The 21,534-nt window shown below is 38.9% G+C and overlaps 3 protein-coding genes across 12 annotated transcripts in view; all 3 read right to left on the reverse strand.

The window, feature by feature from the left end:
* Positions 1-3,080, reverse strand: part of spire1a (spire-type actin nucleation factor 1a) — a 30,752-nt gene extending 27,672 nt beyond the window's left edge. For 7 of the 9 annotated variants that reach the window (XM_061059507.1, XM_061059512.1, XM_061059510.1 and 4 more), the window contains exon 1: positions 2,569-3,080. In XM_061059507.1, the coding sequence (XP_060915490.1) occupies positions 2,569-2,902 (334 nt within the window). In that variant the 5' untranslated portion in view covers positions 2,903-3,080. The remainder of the gene's footprint in view (positions 1-2,568) is intronic. The other 2 variants (XM_061059514.1, XM_061059515.1) reach the window with 1 other exon arrangement.
* A 1,074-nt stretch (positions 3,081-4,154) lies between these two features.
* si:ch211-215i13.3 (brain and acute leukemia cytoplasmic protein) lies at positions 4,155-8,002 on the reverse strand. 2 transcript variants are annotated; one of them, XM_061060221.1, is made up of 3 exons: positions 7,640-8,002; positions 7,243-7,364; positions 4,155-5,714 (listed from the first exon to the last, which is right to left on the reverse strand). In XM_061060221.1, exons 1-3 carry the CDS (start codon positions 7,764-7,766, stop codon positions 5,592-5,594), a joined length of 372 nt encoding a protein of 123 aa, XP_060916204.1. In that variant the 5' UTR covers positions 7,767-8,002; the 3' UTR covers positions 4,155-5,591. The 2 variants fall into 2 exon arrangements, with proteins under 2 accessions (XP_060916204.1, XP_060916203.1); XM_061060220.1 differs by having other exon boundaries at positions 4,155-5,717; positions 7,640-7,996.
* Positions 8,003-9,196: 1,194 nt separating this feature from the next.
* On the reverse strand, positions 9,197-18,567 carry atp6v1c1b (ATPase H+ transporting V1 subunit C1b). Its single transcript, XM_061059121.1, has 13 exons — positions 18,406-18,567; positions 16,735-16,915; positions 16,574-16,641; positions 15,564-15,649; positions 15,264-15,358; positions 14,459-14,550; positions 14,128-14,226; positions 12,991-13,059; positions 12,088-12,180; positions 11,623-11,716; positions 11,344-11,441; positions 11,102-11,225; positions 9,197-10,106 (listed from the first exon to the last, which is right to left on the reverse strand). Exons 2-13 carry the CDS (start codon positions 16,864-16,866, stop codon positions 10,008-10,010), a joined length of 1,149 nt encoding a protein of 382 aa, XP_060915104.1. The 5' UTR covers positions 16,867-16,915; positions 18,406-18,567; the 3' UTR covers positions 9,197-10,007.
* Positions 18,568-21,534: the final 2,967 nt, after the last annotated feature.

Here is a 21,534-nt window from a genome sequence, read left to right on the forward strand (position 1 = left end):
ATTATCAGTTTTTGATCACTTCGAGTGTGGCTCACTTTCTGATAAGCTGTGATGCTGTTCTATATTTACTGCAGACAGTGCTGAGAGAGCTGTAAGCTACAATGGTGAGAAAACCTAAATCACCCCAAGCAAAGTTTTCTGCATTTTCTGGTCCATTAAAAAAAAGAAAACAGGGATAAAAACATATACACACAAATAAAGCGAAATCTGTTTTAGTCCCAGCCTACATAATAGATACATCTGTTAAGCTCTAATAATTTCCCCCATCAGCTGTTTGAATTGTGCTCCTGCTAAAATACTGAACGCACCAAACTCCTCCGTACTGCACTGCTGGTATGAATCATTGAAGATTTTGTTGTAAACAAGTGGCTCATCTTGATGCAGCATCCTTTTCGCAAAGCATCACACAGCGAATGTGAACGTATTCTTCCCCATGCTGCATGTAAACAGATACGAGTGCAGGAGGAAAGGCAGCATGCATCTTGCATCAATTCAGCCTAGAATAACACCGGTCTTTACTGCCATGCTTCTGATGAGTCTATTTCTGATTGCTATGCATCACAAAAGCGAACACTTTGTAGTTTTCTCTGATTGCTTTGCTAGCTAAACAGCATTGAAAGGCTCTACAAACTCCTGATGGAAGCAATACGAAAAGCAGAGCTTTTGCCAGTGTTCACCAAATCTTGCAGTCTTGTCCCTGACCCATGTGCAGGCCATGCATGGGTTGTGCAATCATCGATTTTCTGCTGCTTGGTTAGTCACCTTTTAAGACTAGCCGCAGAGTTCCCAAGCTTAATAATAAGCCTCATGTCTCTCTCATCGCCAGGCCTAACGAGAAGAATCAGGACAGGGCCAGGCTGTCCCCAAAATACCTCAGCCAGTAGCCAGAGGAGAAGCAAAGGACTCTTCCCCCTAATCTCCAAACTCATCTGTACCCAGACTTCTAAAGTCTCTGCATCCAATCATCACATTTGTTCTATATCTGCTGCTGCCAAGACTCGCAGCAAGCACCACTGGCTGAATGTATCTATTTAGAGAGTGTAATTTCCCACACAGAGCAAACACAGATGCTTGATTAAATGTTGTGATGAAGGAGTGCTGGACTAAAGACAGACAGAGAGAGAGGGATCAGGGGGTGGGGAAAATAAGAAAAAAATAAACATGTTGGCTAATAAGTTCCCAAGAGAGAGAGAGTACCTAACCTTGATGCCTGCGGCCGTGTTGACAGCCACACCTCCTCCTCCCACCCAGCTACATCTCTCACGTATTAATGGAATGCAGTTTAAAGGCTTTGAGACGCTTTGTACATCTTTAACACACCTGGACAGGCGTACAGGAACAAGGAAGCCGAATAAAAACGTGTTTTTTAAAACTACATTGTTGTTGTACTTCTCAGCATCTAAATCGCATTGATTCCTAGAATCTTAAACTTAATAGTAGCTTCTCCAAGAGTTGAATGCTCTCAGCTAGCATCCAAAATCTAAATCTACCCATATTTATTTGAATCAATAGACAGCCTGTTACTGTGTGTAAGGTCGTTTTTGGCAACCTGTTGTCGGGTAGATTAGTGATAGATTGATGACTATGCTCATTGAAAGATTAACTGTATGGTCTATAAAATGTCAGAATGCAGTGGAAAACCACAGATCATATCTTCATAGAGCTTGTTTTGCTTAAACAATAGTAAAAAAAATAAAACCCTGAAGGTATGCAGCTTATTTAAAAGACTGGAATTCTTTGCTCATGAAAAAGATAAAGATTTTGGGAGAGGATAATCATAACTGCTGCCTAATCGTTTCAGCACTGAGGTATATATATATAGCTACATTCTTCCAGTAGATGTCATGGACCACAATTCAGTGGAACTACTTTATCTACCCTTATGCATGCGAGCCTCCGCCTTACCACATACTTTCACCAGACCACATCACACGTGTTTCCACCTCCCTCAGGTGCACGTACATGAATCTGTGCCTTTCACCTCGACACTTCATTGTAACGACACTAATCGTTTGGGCTGAGTCATCATAGGAGTCGTTTTGCACGGTAGCCTTGGCGTTGCCTATAATTCTTCGCTCTGGACTGGACCCAAGGTGTTCTGCAGCTTGACTGCATCACATGGTTCATTGTTTACTGTAGGGATGTGACCGCCGCATGACAATGATTTCAAACACACACAAAAAAACAAAAGCAGCCAGGTGCTAACACTCCCGTTTGAATTGAGCAACATGATTAGGATAAACGTGATTTTTTTTGTATTGTTGAAAAAAGCCTGGCTGGTGATTTTATCTAATAAATCTCCCTAATACTCCGTCCAAGCAGCTATCCCGTGATATATGATGTAGGCCTATTATTAAAAAAGCAACGTACGTCTGTAAACAAATTCCCCACATGGCTGGATGGAGACAGAATAACAATATGGCCTCTTTGAGAGGATGCTCCATTCGTTTGGCCTGTGAGTGATGATAATTCATGGCTGCCACTCGTTTAGTTGCGCAGTTACTTATACATGATCCCAGGTTGTGACAAAATAAAATCCTGACACCTTCCCGGTCTCGGTTCGTTTACCTGTGTTGTCTTCAAATTGCAGTTTAACAGTCCCGTCTCTCCAGATCCTTACATCCCCGGGTCCCTCGATCCTCCTCGGGTAGACTGCAGCCGAGGCACCGGCAGCAGACTTGGAGCCTTTCCTCCGTTGTGTCTGCGCTAAAGTCCGACAGCATTGATAGCACACTGCCCACGCTTGCTCCTCGTTTATCGGCTGGCTGTACAGATGGAGGATCTCCTCCAGGGAGACGTCGACGGCTCCGTCGCTGCAGTCCATGTTCACTTCTCCGGAGAAATCCCGGAGAATGGTCGGAGAAGTGAGCATCCCGTCGTCTGTCCCCGGTCGCTTGGCCATATCTTCATACCATTATTACCCAAATAACAACGAGAAAAAATTAAAGGACTATTCCTCTCGGTTTCACACATAGACTGTAAATATTACAGCGTTACCGTCTCAGTCAGCTGTTTGTGTGAACGACAGACGGCTGTGTGAGCAGTGAGCTGACACGAGGGCTCCGCGTGGTCCTGCTGCCCGCCGGTTTCTTCACTTTTTATACACCGGAACTTCCGCCAACAGGTGTGTAATCAATATTTATCCAATCCCCTAATATTGTCTATTCAGTTGTCTGCTTACATTTGCCTGATGTTTTCTTTTGGAAAAGTTTTTTTATTTTTTTTTATTTTTTTATATATATAATCCCCCCTAGTCTTGATTTATGTTTGAATTAACTTGTTCCTGTGTATTTTGCTGTTGTATGTTCATCCTCTTTAAGAGTTTGTATAAACATTTTTTGTATATGTTAAATTTGTCAATAAAGACAGTTAAAAAACATTTTGTCTATTCAGTCTTTTCATAGTAAAGTGTTTAAAATAGCTCATGAGGTTGAAAGTATTAAAGTACTATTTATATAATATTATTAATATTTGGAAAAAGCAAAGTTCCCACAGTAAATTATAGCCTATATTGTTTAGTGTGTAATTATTTTAAATTAGATTTTTGTTTTTGTTGATTTTCTTTCTTACCTGCCTGTTTCTTTAGTGTGATATTCTCCTGGGGATTAACTGCTCCCCTTACTATGTATTTTATGCAGATTCAGAAAACCATGCAAAGAAAACAAGGCCTAGAAAACAATACGACTTCTTAACGTTAGTTTACTCTAAATCACTTATCAAACTTGCTCAATCCCAGTCATAGATATAACACTAAAATGTCCCTCAGCTGTAACAAATAATACGTTTTGGTTTTTTTAAATTACACATTCACTTTCTTCTGGTGGACATGAATTTGATTTGTAATTGAGTACATTTTATACAATATTGCAACATTTGATTGACGAATTAATCTTTATAGGTCTTTAGACATTGCCTATTATTGATAGGCTTGATAAATTAGCCTTATTGGTGGTAACTGGGCAGATCCTTTTATTTGTCTGCATATTTATGGCCACTGTCTAATTAATTATAGCACTGAGAGAGATCCAAATAATTCTTATTTCATAGATAACAAATCTGGTTAAATTGTTGGGCATTTTTCAATATATTATAGGCATGGTTTCTGTAGGGAATGTACACTTCAAAGTAAATGAATAAGAAGCCTTCAAATCATGTTCATTGTTGTTATACCAAAGATTGACTTTTTTATTGTTATTTTTATTTTATTCTGTAGGCCCAGTATTAGTCATAGCAAACAAATAATATTACTATAAGTAAGTCATGTGATTGGTGGCTTGGTATGACAATTACACAGTTAGACATCAAAAAGTATTAATATGGGAACTTAAGAAACTGGCAATATTTTTAATTGAAAGAAGAAAAAAGTGGTACATCTTGTGTGTTCAATTTTATATCCACCACAAAAGTTTGCCTGTAAACATTTTCAAAGCCATCATTGCAGCGCATCGGTAAGACTCTTAACATAAACAGCTATCACAACAGAAAATGTGAGGTCAGACTCTGCATTTACTAACAACACATTACCAACAGACTTCCTTTTAATTAACCTTCTGCATAAGTGAACATCCTTTTAACTAGGTTTCTTGAAGTGGTTGCTGTTGATGTCATTAGCAGTCCTCTTGAGGTTTCCATCATCAAGAAGGTCCCAGCTGGTCAACAACGCCCTCTGCTGTTCATACATCTCACTGTGTGGATGATATTTCCTGGATCCAGTATTTGTTCTATTTGAATGTGCCCAAAAGGCAAAATGTTTTATATCACAGAGCTTGTTTTTGCTAGAGTTTGGGCAGAGACAAGGCTGAATTAATTTATATTTGATTAAACCATGCAAATCAGTGTAAGCAACACAAATGCCACACAATATTATACAGCGTAAGAGAAAATGTAAGAGAGCTGGAGACAACATAATTCTGAACAAATCAAACAAACAACTCTCAAATTGAAAACTTAAGCTGAAGTTGAGATCATAATGAATAGTAGGCACATGCGGGTGTGTTTCTCTTTTTTAATCTTGCAAAGGCTGGAAGTAACGATCTTCAGCCCTCAAGCTTAAAAGCTCAAATCTGAGCCTCTGAACAGCACTTCAGGGTCTTTTGAATGAGGAATCATTTACAGCATTGACTGAGGTTCAACAGCATCATCATTGGCTCTCACACTTTCTTTTTCATTCAAAATAAAAGGAATATACTTGCACAAAGAACTAAAGCAAAGTCTTTTGGAAGGCCCCACAGAGACAACATTTGATGTGCAGATTGTGATTATCATGTGCATATGAGACGCTCTGTTCTTGTTTCTCTCTAGCTCAACACAGTGACGTATTCCCTGATCGGCACTGTAAGCATGGCGGAGAAAGCATGGTGGAGAGCGTGAACACTGCGGCTCCACTCTCTCGCTTCACACATGCATTTGCAATGGCACGACAAAGATGCAGCATCCCGAGATCTTTGGATGAGACATGTGCAGGTGCTTATGTTGTAAATCGCTGGGATTGAGAAATCCCTCGCGTACACCCTCCTCACACTTTGTGTTCCGCTGATCCTGCCTGAAGCTCCGTCCATCTTCCTCTATTTTCATAGAGTCTTAGCTTGTCTTCATCTCTCATCACACGTGTTCCCCGGGTAATCGTCTCCACTGCTGTTGATGCTGACCGTCTGCCCGTCCTTAGACAATGCACTGGCCTCCTTAGACGCTCTCCTTTTGGAGTCACGAGTTGTCTGCTGTCGAACAAAATCAAAAATTTTCAATGTCAACATACAGGGCAGAAAACAGGTCGACTGAGTCACTGAAGCACTGCTTTTAGGTGAAAAACACAACAGTCTGAATGTATTTCTTTGATTAAATTAAATTCAAAACATCGAGAATAAAAATGACCATAAAGGGTTTTCTGCCCTTCTCTTTCTATCTGATATTCCTTAGATTTAAAGCCTATACATTAAATTTAGAGCAGATAAAACTGACTGGAATTTACAGTCTATAGTCTGCGCTTACTTTCTTTGTGCAGTTAAATCTTAATGTGAAAGAGTAGCCACAAATATGATTGAATGAAGCTCTCATGTTAGGCCATGTTCCCAAGAATCTAAGATACCTTCATACATGTAATTATTCTCAATCTTCAATCTTCACTATTCATACTTACAGCTACATAACTTACATTTTAAAGTCAATTTCTGTTCTTTTTCTGAATACATTTTTTAAATGGAAGATTTAAGACAAAAGTGTAAATTAACAATTCAAGTTTTCTTATTCCTTCTTTTATGCAGACATTCAGCTCAGTTCCAAATAAACTAAGTAGTGACAGCGCACTCCTTTGGTAAAGGACTGAAAGTAGTTATAAGTTTCATTATTTTCCAATCAACTGTTTCATTTTAGATTTCATCTTTAAGTCTATATAATAGGGAAATTGAGAAAATTGCCATGGCAGGTTCTGTGATCCCAGAGGGACATCCCATCATTCCTACTCTTATTCAAAATGTAATACCTCATTATAGTTGACTTTGGTACCATCAAAGTAAAGCAGCATTTACTCACTTTTACTGCATAACATTATGTTCCAGAGCACAAAACAAACCCTGTACACAGTGATACTTACATGTTCACATTGGAGATACTGTATAGTTGTTCTATAAATAACATAGTTATTTATCTTTGGTTGTTTATAAAGCTGTTTTCTTTTTTTATTATAACTATTTTTTAAAGATTTATTTTGGGGCTTTTTGTGCCTCTATTGGAGAGCTAGTACTGTGGATAGAATTGGAAATCAGGGAGAGAGAAAGTGGGGAATGACATGCGGGATAGGAGGCAAAGGTCGGATTAGAACTTGGGCCGCACACCTCCGTACATGGAGTGAGCGCACTAAACACTGAACCACTGAACCACTGAACCACCAGCTCCCCTTTCATTTTTAGATCAGAAGACATGCAATGTATCTCCCATTAAAAAATCGTAGATTTCTGCTCCCTTCCTAGAATATGAAGTGAAATTGAGATTTGTAATAAATAAGACCATTTGAAAACTATTTGTGTGGTAAGTGCTGCTGCAGTGTTGTTTCATGTCACTTTGAATATTCCTCTCTTGCGTTATAGGCACTTACTGCTCCAATAAACATTAAATCAAATTAAAAATTATTTTTTAAAGACCTCATCCAGACTGATTCTGCAGAATTGCTTTGACATGATAGCTAACGTAAGAGAACAGATGTTTGTAGGTGTTTTCGTGCCTACACCTGCTACCTGTGCTACCTACATCTGTCAGGGATCTCCTGGGTCTCCTGTGGCTGGAGCCTGTGGATGTGAGGGCCTGCTTCCCACACTGGGTGCCTGTGTTCACCATCCTCTTCTCCCTCAGACTGACATCCAGAGCTTTACCTGTGGACAACGATACACACTAAGGTTATATCACCTGAAACGTAAAAGAATTCTTCAGCTAGCTTCTTTCACCTTAACGACCATATTAGCTGGATAGTGCAGAACTGCAGTGTCAGGGTGTTGACAGAGCTGTGTTTTGATTGGTGCGGAGTCCTGGACGTAGTATTCATTTTTTTTTGTGTGTATAAAAGAGCTTGTGTTTTGAATGCGGTTCGGCCTATGGCACATGCAGTGAAGGTGCTCTCTCTTTTTTCAGTGACAGACAAGGCTCTTACTGTTTGCAACAGGCAGAGAGGTCTCTACATCCGTATTTGTTAGCCACGTCGATTCCGTTTCTCTGGTCCAGCTCTCATGGTACCTCGGCTCGATGATCGCGTCCGCCCGACTCCCTCCACAACCCATCGGGGAAAAAGAATCATCCACAGCCGGGGGACAGGGGCTGAACACGGCTCGGCGTGTCTCAACGCATCCTCCCCGCGTCTCTACTGCAGCACAATCTGCGTTTCCCTCTCCATCATCATCAGCCGGTGGTGGAGGATGCTGCTGCTTCTCTCCACAGACAGTAGGTGAGCAGCAATAACACAAACCGGAGCTATCTGCGTCATCCAGAGACGAGTGGGGGAGTTAAAACTGCATCCAGTCTGACCGCTGATTGGCTGGGAGTAGAATCATTTCCAGCTGGTGTCATCATCATCATCATCACTACCACCATCACCATCATCATCATTATCATGCAAAAATGCACCAACACCAGCTCAGGACAATTGTATAGAATTTAATTACAACTGTGTTTCAATATTGTCATTTGAGTATGCACCATCCTCCTCCTCCTTTTCCTAACCAGAACATGTTGTTAGTGTTAAAATAAACATATCAAAAATAGATTGACTTACAACTACATTAAAGGATTTAATAAACAATGAATAACTATTTTAAATTCCACTTTTAAAGGCTTATTAGGGAGTTTAATACATTTTGTTTTGGGGAATAATTGATTGGTTCATATGGAAAAAATAGTAATGCAGATATAGTAATAATGAAAAAAAAGTCATCAATTAACAGCTTATATATCTATATCTATTTTTTATAGAACTTATTTAAAACAAGGACCACTGGGTTGACATCTCGTCTTAAATGCTTTCCTGAAGTTAAACGTGTTATTGTTAAATTTGAGTTTAAGGTTCCCAGGATGTGACACATTGCTTTTTTAGTTATTGAAAATCCAAGAATGAAGGGTCATCAGGGATTCCCTCTTTCTAACAAGACACTAGGCTATATATTTGTTTTGCAAACATGCCGTGCACTTTTCTCATGATATTGAAATGTTCCTCTCTTTAAGTATAGTTGATCATGTTCTGACACTTAAAAAGATTAAACCACAATCAACCATCTGGTTTCTTCAACTTTCACTGAGGAACAAAAATCAGCCTCATAATTTGAAAGAAATAATGATTTGACATCTATCATAATAATTATCGGTATCAACTGATATAACATTTTCTGTCATATCGCCCAACCCTATTTATAACAGTATCATATCTATAAGGTTTTTAATTTTAAAAGGGGGAACCAAAAAGTGTACTTAGTTAGCTGTGGCTAATTGTTTTGTAGATATGAACATGAAAAATGTCGATGGGAAACATTTCAAGGTTCATTCTGCAGAGAGCTGCTGTTGCAATTTGACTCATAATTGTTTCTTTATTTTTTTGTATTTCCAGCATATTATCTTCATATGCCTGTTTTGGGCCTGGCAGTGATTTTGATGTGTGTTTATATCAATTCCAGAATTTGTCAGTGCTTTACTCAGCATCTCATAAAAAGCCAAAGCCAGGTATATTTCACATAGAGTATTTATTTTTCACATTTATTATACATGTTTGTGGATACATTTTCATGTATACTGACATTACAGTATTTGCACATAGACCCATCATTATTTTCCTCAAACTGCTTGATGTACAGAATTTAAAGGAGCACATAAGCAAACATATTGCTTCTTTATACTGTAAAATGATTTTGCTGTGTGTGTGTGTATGTGTCACTGGATTATAGCCAGAGTGGGATCAACATCTACTTGTAAACAGACGTTCCGTACAGAGCTAAAAACACAGCACATTCAAGAACCCAACAAACAAAAAAACACATTCACTGATTTTAGAGGCTTTAAATAAATACTATATTTAACATACATTTTTTTTTCCCATCCTCCCCCCGTATGGGACTGCTTTTGTTGCATGAGGTGACAGTAAAAAAACAACACTTAATCTGAAGCATGTCCTTTGACGCGAGAAGGGAATGTCAACCATTATTGGTGGGTGTAAACAGGGGAGAAATTCACTTTTACAGCATGGTAGAAACAAGAAGACACAACTATGACGAGGGCCCATATTAATCAGGTGTATAAAGGGAGAAGTTCTGATCATAAATCGATCTGACCTTACTTATAATCACAAAACAGCACTCGAATTCCAAACAACTTGATTAACATGGACCCGGGAATGTACCAACAAGAGCAGGAAAAGACAAAAAAATGGAAAATCAAGGTGGGAGTGGCAATAAATTAAAGCTTGGGGATGTGAAACTGTCACACCAGAGCACGACTCCACAGAGATGATGATGATGATGATGATGATGGCGATGTCTCTAAACTTTGAAGTCCAGCAGGTTGCAGTCGATCTTGTAGTAAACGTAGGGGTAGTACTCCTGCTGGCTCAGGTTCAGTCCGGGGATGTCCATAGAGGCCTGCAGGCACACAAAGACAAATGATCACTTACATATATAGAACTGCTTTTATCCAACCTCATGGAAGGTACTTCATACCTTTGTGAAGCTAAAACGCTCATGGCTACTTTGGTGATGTCACACAAGAAAGAAGGGAGGATTTAGTGCACTGACTACACAATGGATTAAAAGGTGTCACATGTTGTCCCATGTGCATGTTGAAAAGGTTTGATAAAATAAATCATTTGATCTGGGAGCTTGTTGTTTTTTAATGCACTGTGCAAAGTTTCACCAGCCCAATGAATTAGCTACGCTTAACATTTCAGCTTTTATATAACCATGATATCTTTTTACATACCAAAGGACGTTCATCAAAATCTGTCTGACTTTTTAAATGGTCACACTTTGTTTTACGAGGTTGCATCAGTTAGTTATAAAGCTTATAAACAACAGAGCAAATGCAAGAAATGTTAAAGCTTTACAGATTAAAGTGAGATTTAGTCCTTTCATCTTGAAGCATCAGTAAAATCACAGTCATGGTGCAAACAGAGTTCGCCATAACTCACTTCTAAAACAAAGGTTCATTCAGGGCCTTTTATGACTCCATTTAGAGACAGGACAGTGGATAGAGTCAGAAATCAGGGAGAGAGAGAGTGGGGAACAACATGCAGGAAAAGAGCCACAGGTCGGATTCGAACCTGGGCCGCCCGCTTAAGAGGACTACAGCCTCTGTACGGTGTTTTACATTGAGCATGTATGGTTAAATGTGTAGAGGACGGAATAAGAGGCTGATTCATGTTCACACATTCTCAGGTGAATCATAAAGGGGACATTGCGTGCAGGTGTACCTACTCACAGCTTTATGAATCCAATTTATTTTTGACATAGGCCATTTTCAGCTTTTTTTTGTAAGGATTCTAAACACCCTTTTACAAATCAGAGCCCAGGTTTTTATAAATGACAGAGAGCTGGACCCGACTTCCCGTGTGAAGAGCATGTGTGTCAAAGAGACTCACGTCAATGATGGCAGCGCTGCTGTCCAGGTGTTTGTACAGGTCGTACAGCACCTCCCTCAGCTTCTTCATGTTCTTCTTGTTGGGCTGTAGCAGCATAGCCTGGAAGTTCACCGGCAGCCCATATCTGTGAAGCACAACCAAACTGTGAGGCCATCTTTTTAAACAGGGAGACAAGAAAGTTCTTACATTTGGAGGACCAATGGATGGAAATCCATTGGAAATCCATAGATTCACCTACTCACCTCAATACTGACTCTACAAACACACGCAGCGCTTTTATGTGAATCCAGGCGATGAAGGCCTCGCTGAAATTCACTTTCAGCCATCGTACCAACGGCCCCTGGGTGGATAGAAACAGCATCGATTAACATGTGAACTTACAGTCCATCAAATGAGGATGAGGATGTCTATAAATGATCACTCATTTCAGAATTCCAGCTGAATACAAAGTTATCTTTAAGTGCTGTATGTTTTCCCTTCTTAGCCGGTTGTACTGTTTGTGAAGAGAGCAGCAAACATACAAACTGTTTCTTCTTGTCAGTGGACAAACGTGTCATCTCCTCTTTGTCTGCCTTCATCTCCTCCTCGTTGTACTGGAAATCACGCACTGTAAACCTAGAGGAGGTCAGGACACACAGAGGAGAGTGTACCATCAGCTGGCAGCAAAAACACACAATGAGTCGTGCTAACCGCAGAGACTGTAGTGCACACTAAATTGCGTCTATTGTCAAACTGCTGTTTTTTTGGTTTTTTTTAGAGCACATGACAGTTCCTGTGTCTACAAATAACCCACTTCAGTCATGGGTGTAACATCTCCATGATCAATGTGTGGTTGGGATGAATAAACATCGCAATTACTAAACAAGCCATTGAAAGGCTAAACAGAGGCACAGCTCAAGAGGAACTCCTAAAATGACATCTCCAAACACTCACACTTCTCACACTTGAGAGGTTTTACACAATACAACTTAAATGGAATAATTTACTTGTTTTCTCTGGCCTTGTGTTTGAAGTCATCGATAGCCTTCCTGAAGAGAGTCACACTGAACAAGCCGCTGTCATGGTCCTCAAACAGCAGCCTGGAGGAGAGAGATGACAGAAGTTTTCACGAGAGCATGATACACATTTTAGATTTGACACAAACAAAGCCTGTCATAACTCAAGACTCCATCCTATATGAGTGTATAAAGCAGATGCAATCAGTATCCCCAAAACCAGCTGCAACAAGAGTGTTGCTTACACATTTTTCAATCTATACCTCAAAATACAAATTCAACATTCAAAGTTTTTTCATGGGAGTGCTTTTACTTTTAGTCCTCATAATGATGTCTTTGTAGTTTGACTCATTCTGAATATGGGGCCACACATTTGTCTACACTGTGGTACACTGTGGTCTACACTGTGGTTTGTATATTTGTGATACCTTTCCGGCTGCCCGTTCAACCAACTGTATTTTCTGGAACACAATTTATACTATAACATCAAAATTATCTACAACTATGGGAAAAAGCCTGCGTTACCAAAGCAGTCGATCTTTGCATGTCTTTGAATTCAGCACTTCATAATAATCGTATTAATTTCCATTCATTCATAGCAAGTGCTCTGTATCTGTTCTGTACACTGAGTCCTGTCCGTCAGAAACCTTAAGTGTAACTCCTCCTGCTCATCAAACTATGAACATATGAACAGCTTCAACATTAAATCAACCAATCAGTCTAATCAGAGTCAAGCAAGTGGATCGACTACACACTGAGGACAAAATGATGACAACAGGAACAGGAAACAAAGTCAAAATGTCCTGCTCTGAGAATTTCTAATTGTCTTCTTCCTGTGTCTGATCATTTATGAATTCTGCCTAAGTAATGAACTGAATCACGTGTTGTTCTTACTTAGTGGAGCGTGGCACGACCATCTCAGCCAGGGTTTCATACGTCTTCTGCCAGTCAGTGTAGCCTGTCCTGAAGAGGGTGAACAGGGAAAGATAACAGCAATATATTTAACACCTTCAACATGAAGTGTAAAGGCTTACACCAGTATTGTTATTCTTTCAAAATGTTAGTAGTTTAGATGTTTTCATATTCAAAATGTATTCAAGTATGAGGTTGAAGAGACCTCTGATACATTACAAAATTAAAACTAAGCTCAAATTATTTTCTTTGAATATAAGTGACATGATCATCTCTACCAAACCACAGAATGTGTTTAAAATCTTTTTAAGTTTAAAAGACTTTGTAAAAAGATGATCTACATGTCAGCTCCCCAAAAGGGAGGCCAAAACATATGGCACTCCTCTTACTGACTAGCTGATAAGCTTCGCCTCCTGCATGTGAACAGATGGGACATGAGTCAAACTAGAAAATCTAAATAATTTTTCTCAAACATAGTTGTTGTCCTTCTAGTCGGTTCTTATTGTGCTGATTTATGTCAGTGTTCATTTTAATTCAAAGTGCAACACATAAGCAGAGTGGAGGAGGGGGAACAGAACAAACGAAGGACTCATTGAACTCTCACTAACCACTTTGTGGTTTTCAAACTGACACACAAATCTGTTCTCCTCCACTGCACCGACCTGAAGGATTTCTCTATTTAATCGGAAACTTAAATGTGTGTTTTGGTTAGTAGGCGCGTTACCCGAGCTCCCCCAGCCAATCTCTACTGCACAGACTCCAGCTCTCAATGACATCATGAGGCAATATGTCAGAGCCCGTCGCTATTTTGGCTTCTCAGGAGGAGTCCGAGGCACACCATCCATCTTTATATATAGTCAATGGTTTAAACTCAACAACACTGAGTCCTCCACCTCCATAAATCTATATTAAAAACTACTCTGCTCCAAAAGGTGAGTGTTCTTCTTTTCTATGCTTATTTGATTCCTTCTTAGCTATTTTCTTTATTATCATTTGTGCAATTATTTATTCTGTTTGACATGTATTCTCCACATCAAGGAAAAGAAGGATGTGCCTTCAATGACTCACTGAGATTTGTATAATGGTTGAAAGGCTGAATACTTGGATGGATGGACTTACTTTGGGACAACCACCAGCATGGTAATCAGGTACTCTGAGTCCAGCACAAAGTCCTCTTTCTTCACTATGTCAGCCAGACTCCTGGTCAACAAGCTCCCTCTAAAGGACAACACACACAGTTCAGATTTCAGGGCATCCAACAATATAATGATCCAGATACACTGTAAATATTAAACAAGTTATTGTAAATATAGCATAGTATTATACAGGAAAAGAACCAAGGCTAAAAGACAAGCTAACCATGTGTCCACAAACTTATGGGTGCTTCAGTCTTTGGCTTCATTCTCTACAGCTGATATCAAGACGTTATTATGATAATGATCAAACTCACGCATTCTTCCTCTCCAGGTTCTGCAGGTTTCCCTTCAGGTTGTTGTATGCTGAAGCTCTGGCCTTCAGGTCATTGTCTATCTGAGTTGCTTGCTAGAAATAAAATGATAGAGAATAACAGGAGTGAGCTATATGGAAACTGTGTCTGTATATGTTTTCATTAGACTTTAGAAAGGGTTTGTGTGTTGATTTGAATGCGTTTGTCATTTTCAGTTTTCTTTTTCTATCTAAAGCCTGTGTCCACCTAGCGTTTTATTCTGAGCGTTTTATTCTGAGCATTCTTTTAATGGTTTTCAATGAGGAGAGAGAGTTCAGAGCAGAAAGTAGCAGCCTGGAGAAAAAGCGCAGCGCCCAGCATCTTTTTTCCAAGTGCTCCGCCTTTTCGGTGCAGCCGCTCCGAGCACTCAAGTTGAAAATCTTTTAACTTTTCAGAAAGGCAATGTTGACGTCACCGGCACTCTTTTTTAAATGTATGATATTCCCCGTAGTTTTGCAGTCTATGAATTTGTCAAGTACCAACATCCTCTTTGCTCCGTTTCTGATCGGCATATAAATATTGTAAAATAAAAAAAACATACAGTAAAAAGCAACGTAGCAGTGTCGAGTCATACAGTGGCCGTTGTCAACAGACTGTTGTCATAGAGACAAAGGACGTGCTCTTAAGTGTACAGCCAGCACTTTTCTGTCAGGCAAAAAACGCTAGGTGGACATGGGGCCTTAACTTAGGTCTCTCATCTGTATGTGGCCTTCTCCACAATATAGCTAACTAAAGAAAAACTAAAGTGTAACATAAAAAAGGTGCTTACCTTCGAGATAATCTCAGAGATGTTTTTCAGCGACTGTTTGATTGGATACTTCGCCATGTCCCATTGAAATCTGGTGATATAGGTGACGAGGTCAACTGCAAAAAAAAGGAAGAAGATAAAAGTCATCAATATAAATCAATCCATGTCCAGAGGCTTTGAACCGCACTGTATAATGATTGTATATCTAAAGACATAGTAAACTCTCGTGTCTGTCTAAATATGAGATCAGTCATCTCACCTCTCAGCTGTTAATTACTAAAGAGAGTGAATGTCCAGTAATAGACCAGAAGATTGTGTTACCTCCATTAGCAAGCAGGTTTTCTTGGACTTTGTCTCGGCTGTCTTCCAGAACATCAGCCATGTACTGAGCCACCTTCTTCACCACACTGGACCATAACACAGGGTAAGGAGGAAAGTAAGAGAAAAAACAGAAAGGGTACTAATCAACACAGGAACCTCATGTGAAACAGAATGTGATCATTTGCAAAACATTGAAACGCCATGTTTAACTGACAGAAGCAGAGAGACAACAAATCAAGTGTGGATATATCATTGTTATAACCCTTTTGAATTTGATGCCAGAAAAATGTTTAAAAAATTTGGGACAGAGTGAAGTTCGCCTCTCTGTTGCTTTACTTTTTCTTTTAATCAAACTTTAGAGGCGTTGTGGGAAGACACGTTTCTGTAAATTTGAAAGTGAATGTTTTCCCATTCTTGTGACATCACAAAGGGCAGTAACCCCCAGGTGGGTGACATTCCTACAGCTAGGTGAGTCTGCCTTTCCACCATAAACAATTGGGCATGGTGGGAGAACGCCGGAGCCACCCAAGCCCTTCCAGAGGAGCGTGGTCAAACAAAGCTCATTTGCATTTAAAGCTACAGACACAGAAACAGCCTGTTCTGAGCAGGGCTGAAATAGAGGGGTTTATAGGCATGCTAACATACAGGATCAGAGTGGATTTATAACAAAAAACTTCACAGACATGTTTTGGGGAGCTCTGAGACTCATTTAAACTGGTTGAAAACGAATATAATATGTGACCTTTAAAGTGCTGCATTATATACCAGCACACTATGGAGGTGAACCCCTCCCCATCTGTACTTCAGAAAGACTCAGCCTCTCTGAGATGCTGTTTTCACACCTAATCATGTTACTGACATGTTGACAGTTAACTGTGAGATGTTCCATCAGGTGTTTTTTTAAGGATTTCACATGTTTTTCCAGTCTTTTGTTTCCACCGGCCCATTTGAAAAAACAAGACATTTTGTCTACATCAAATTAAAATTGGGCATATAATTGTAAAGTTTACCTTTCCACAAAAGTGTCTAGTTTAGCCAGTTCATCCGACAGACCAACTAAGACATCTAGAGTTCCGACCTGTCAGAGACAAAACACATGAAAACATTCACTTTTGCACTGTGGTTGGATGGGTTCTCGTTGTAAGACATAAAGAGGACTGTAGTGTGTGACCTTGAGATCGGGGATGTTGAACTTGTTGTTTACAGAGATGTTGTTGGTGCGTGTTGTTGCCACCATCAGCTTGTCCCAAGTCTGCTGGCATGTCTTCTCCCCGGGAGCTGAGATCAACCAGAATTCAGTCATGGCTGCTGGTAAGAGGTTTGTTCACCGGCCCTTTAGAGTGAGTAGGTCGCTGTAAGAGAAAGGGAAGTCAAAGAGCTCTACTGTGACACTGGCACGTGAAAAATAAATTCTCCTGAGAATTATATTTTTTTAAGAATTTCAACGCTCAAAAAATGACATGATCATTGCTACTGTTGTGTTTAGGTTTGTGACATGGTAGCTACTCCCTGTTGTTAAGCCATATGGGAATCCTTTATGATCATTTTGACATGATTTGGCATCAGTATCATGACAGACTTTGATTTTCCAAACTTTCAATTTGTCACAGTGGTATATAAAACTGTGACTTTTGTCAGATAAGTGGATCAATAAACCATTTCTCTCCTGGTTTTCAAAAACTAGAACTACAACAGAAAAAAAAACCACGATAAAATGAACTGTGACTCCTATTTTATGTTACACTTGTACACTCTGTAAAAAAATGAGGGGAATCTGATTTTTTAAAGCAGCCATCTGAAGGTCTAACTTAAGGGGCCGCTGTAATCAAACATATCATCTATTCCATTTCATACTCCTACTGCATATACAGTATAGTCCTTGAAATGAGCTCCTCCAGAAACTGCTACACTAATTTAAAAATAATTTCATGTGAATGCATCAGAAAAAACAACAACTGTAATAACAACAACAACAACAATAATATGATACTATTAAAGCTACATCGAGTTCAAGTTATCTTTATTAGTCAAATGCACAACATAACAGGCAAAGCAGTCATAGCTGGCAATGAAATGTGTGTGTTCCAAGCTCTCCTTAACAATGCAAAAATAAAAAATAGTATAGAAGATAAGAGTAAAAAGAGTAACAACGTACAGTGCAATTAAGAACCAAAAGTTTAAATAAAACTAGAATATATGTACAGTATATATATGTATGTATAGAATATATATATATAACAATAAAGTAAAGATATAAGTATGTCTGTTATTTTGTTAATAATACTGTGTGATCTTTACCTGATAAAAAAAAAGGAATCAATGACTTTGACTTATGTAAACATGACTTTTTCAGAGGTAATGTTTACCTTTTCTTTAATTAAAGAAACATGAATTCCATTGGGAAGTGTGAATATACATGATGAGTCAGAATCATATTGTAAAGCTACTTGTTCCTCTTTTTACTTCTTATTGGTGAACTTCCTCACATTTTCCTATTTAAGACTATGGAAACTGAACACACACTGGTTGATTACATCAGTAAGACACAAGACAGGTCTCCGTGTCTGCTGATTGTCTGTCATATGATCACTTTCTGGGCTGTAAAGGACATGCTAAATTCTTACACGTTCGCTTAATTAACACCAAGCACATCACACGACTAAGAAATGTTTAACTCCAGCATTGATTAGGTTGTAACTCTCACAGTAAACAACAGTAATAGACAGCGGAATGAAGCTGTCACAAATTCAGTGTTAACGTTAGCTTGATGCTGACATTAGCTTGTTTGCAACGCAGCCTGTCGCCGTCACGATGTCATTAATCGCAGTACTTTCGTACTTACCGTTGTTTTAAAGGCCTCAGTGTTCGGTCCACACGGTGTATATCAGTAAATAAATCGCAGCTCCCCGCACATAGCGCAGATAAAAGCGGGTTTTTGACTCAACGGTCCTTCTACAGTGCTTCTCACTCACAGTCAGCTGATCGAGGTAGTGGATCTGCGCCTGCGCAAAGACTACTGCGCACTAAGCTGCATTTACGTGACCGAAAGGTTCTCGTTAGGTTCAGTGTCTACAAGCAAGGTTATTGAACAAGTATGGTCAGAAACAGAGAAACTGTAAGCGGCTGAATTGAGGTTAAAACGGGGATTTAATGGCTGAAAATAACATGTACCCGCGCAACGAGTTGAAGAAAACATACGCAGTAGACCCCAGTAAGCATGCAGCCAGAGTTAGCCAGAGTAAGAATGTAGCCTAATTGTAGACTAGAGGGAGTGAGGAAATGTGCTATTATTACGAAACCCTAAGAGTTTTACAGTGTGTTATCTTATTGATTTTTATTAACGCTGTGGAACTTATTTAGGCTACTTATTGCAGATGCATGAAACGAAAAATTGTTAATTCTTGATTTCCGATTGTACTTAAATGCAACAAGGATGTTTGTCTTTTCAGCCCAGTGGAGTAGATGAGCCTCAATAGTGGCCTCTTCTGGAAAGATGGAACTACTACATTACTGACAGTGACCGCTTTAGTATGACAGTGAATCCATGTTTATGAACCAACAATTTAATTAGAGGAGACTTATTTAAATGTTTAAGCTTTTCATTTCCCTGACATGACATGTCATTTTTAATTATCAGTCTGCACACATGTTGTCTTTTGTCTTTCAGCACTCATAAAACCATGGCAAAAGCCTTTAAATAAAACACTTGTAAAGTCAGGAGAAGTGGGGTTACCTATGCTACAACATGTTCAAATATCATCAAAATTAGATTAAGAACTACTGATATGATATGGATATGGAGTATTTGCACTGGATATGTTTGTTGATGCCAGTCTCATTTTTAAGAGTTTAAGAGTATGGTAATAAATATAGTACCATAGTATTTGTAATATAAAAGTAAGAATACCCTATGTACAAATAACAGATTCATTAATGGCTGTATTTCCATTGATTGTGTTTTAGCGGTCCTGGTATTGTCATTGCTTACTTGGACACTTGAATAGAAAGGAAAAGTTGATACCATTCTTAGAAAGTCCAAGTGTGTTGTCAGCAATAAATATTCTAAAAAACACATGCAGGACGTTTCATACTGGACATGTTTGTACTCCCTGGATGACACACTGAGTTCTAATGTATACAAAAATATATGGTCTGTTTCTTTACAGATTTGTTTTAATCTTTACTTATGTCATATACAGAGATACTGATCTATCTGTGATGAGCTACATTACACAATCCTTTGTGGAAATGTTTTTATTTTAGCTGTGTGGGAATGCTGGGTGTATGGATAATTGTTTATTTATGCTGTGGTTTGTTTATATCTTTTGCTTCTAGCTGGAAATTGAATTTCCATCCTGATGACAGTGGAAGCATTTAACTGAACTCAACGGAACTGAAGCGCAAAATCAGATTTACCACTGTCCTCATGGACCCTAAAGTGAACCTTTAAGCATAAACTGGGTTTTTTTTCCATTTGAATTTAGACTTTGTTTTTTGTGAGACAGAAAACGGGGAAGTTATTAAAGAATCAGCTTTATACCTATTCAAATATATCACCAAAGCTTCAACTTTCAGCCGGGTTGATTATAATCGTGTTGTCATCATCCACAATTCTCATTTCTGTTAACTCGAACTTAAAAAAAAGCAAATATTACTTTGTAAAAAAGTATATCATATCAGAAATGTTAAGATTACAATTTGGTAGTTATATGTTGACAGGGTCGTAGTTTGTTGCTTGCTTTTACATACACTTGGTTTTTGTATAGTTATCTGTCTTTGTGGCTCCATTTTGTGAGATTTCAGTCAATCAATCAAGCCTACTGTAAAGTGCCAATGCATAGCCTAACAAATGTTATTTCAAGACACTTTACAATAGAAGTCCAATTGACTCTTCAGATTTAGACACAGATTTAGATGCCAGTCTATCCTATTTCTTAGAAATGAGGAGTGTTTGTCCCAATTTGATTAGCCATTCCTGTAAAGTGTACCTCAGGGTGATTCTCATGAATCTAAGGCCAACCTGCAGAGAGCCTTCAAATCAGTTTCAGAGTGCTATTCCTGAGACTTTCGTTAGTGCTTAGAAGCCATTGTTTTCTAGGAAGCACTGTTTTGTGAACACAGTGTCCCTCTGAGAAACTGTCATAAAACAAAGCTATAGGACAGCCAAACAAGCTACTCAGACCCAGATAAAGGTCATACCGTATGGTTGCACCAAATCTCCGCTCTACCACAAGTCATACGACTGACGTGGCTGCGGGCTGAGTTTCAGAGCTCAAATGCCATGTCATTCAAGCAGGGTGGACTGAACTCCTGACCAACATGCTGAATGAAATGATTTAAAAAAATAAAAAGTCATACCAATAATCTGAACGGCATGAAACATTGAATTATCACAGTTGAAATCGTGCTAAATGAGTGTGACAAAGGCTTAACGGCTAATCAACAAAATATTCAATAAGCTCTTGAACCTTAATAATCCCCCAGATTCCATGAGACACGAGCAGAAACACTGAATGTCAAAATACACAAACAGAATGTTATAGGTTGTTATGGTATGCTATTTTTGTATTATTTTATGTCCCGTCATGTTACGATATGTTGTGGTATATAGAAAGATTCAGCCTCCATTCACAGTTTATGGTTGAGGTCTGCAAGGTTGTGAAAGTTAGAAATAACGTGTAATGACAGAGGTTGGTTTTTTTTTTTTTTGCAGGTTGCTTTTGACCCACCAACCTCAACATTTTCACAAACTGTGCATCTACTCTCAAAAATGTCAGATTATATTACATTTAGATTCATCATCCTTGGGGTGCTAGTGGCCAAGTCGTTAGTTTCCTTATCCCATGTCAGAATCAGAATCAGAATCGGGTTTTATTGCCAGGTACATTTACACATACAAGGAATTTGACTTGGTGTATTGGTGCTAAACAATTAACAAGGAAATGTACAAAGACTAGCAGGCAGCCGTGGT

This window comes from Labrus mixtus, chromosome 16, assembly GCF_963584025.1.
Source record: "Labrus mixtus chromosome 16, fLabMix1.1, whole genome shotgun sequence".
Classification (NCBI taxonomy): Eukaryota; Metazoa; Chordata; class Actinopteri; order Labriformes; family Labridae; genus Labrus; species Labrus mixtus.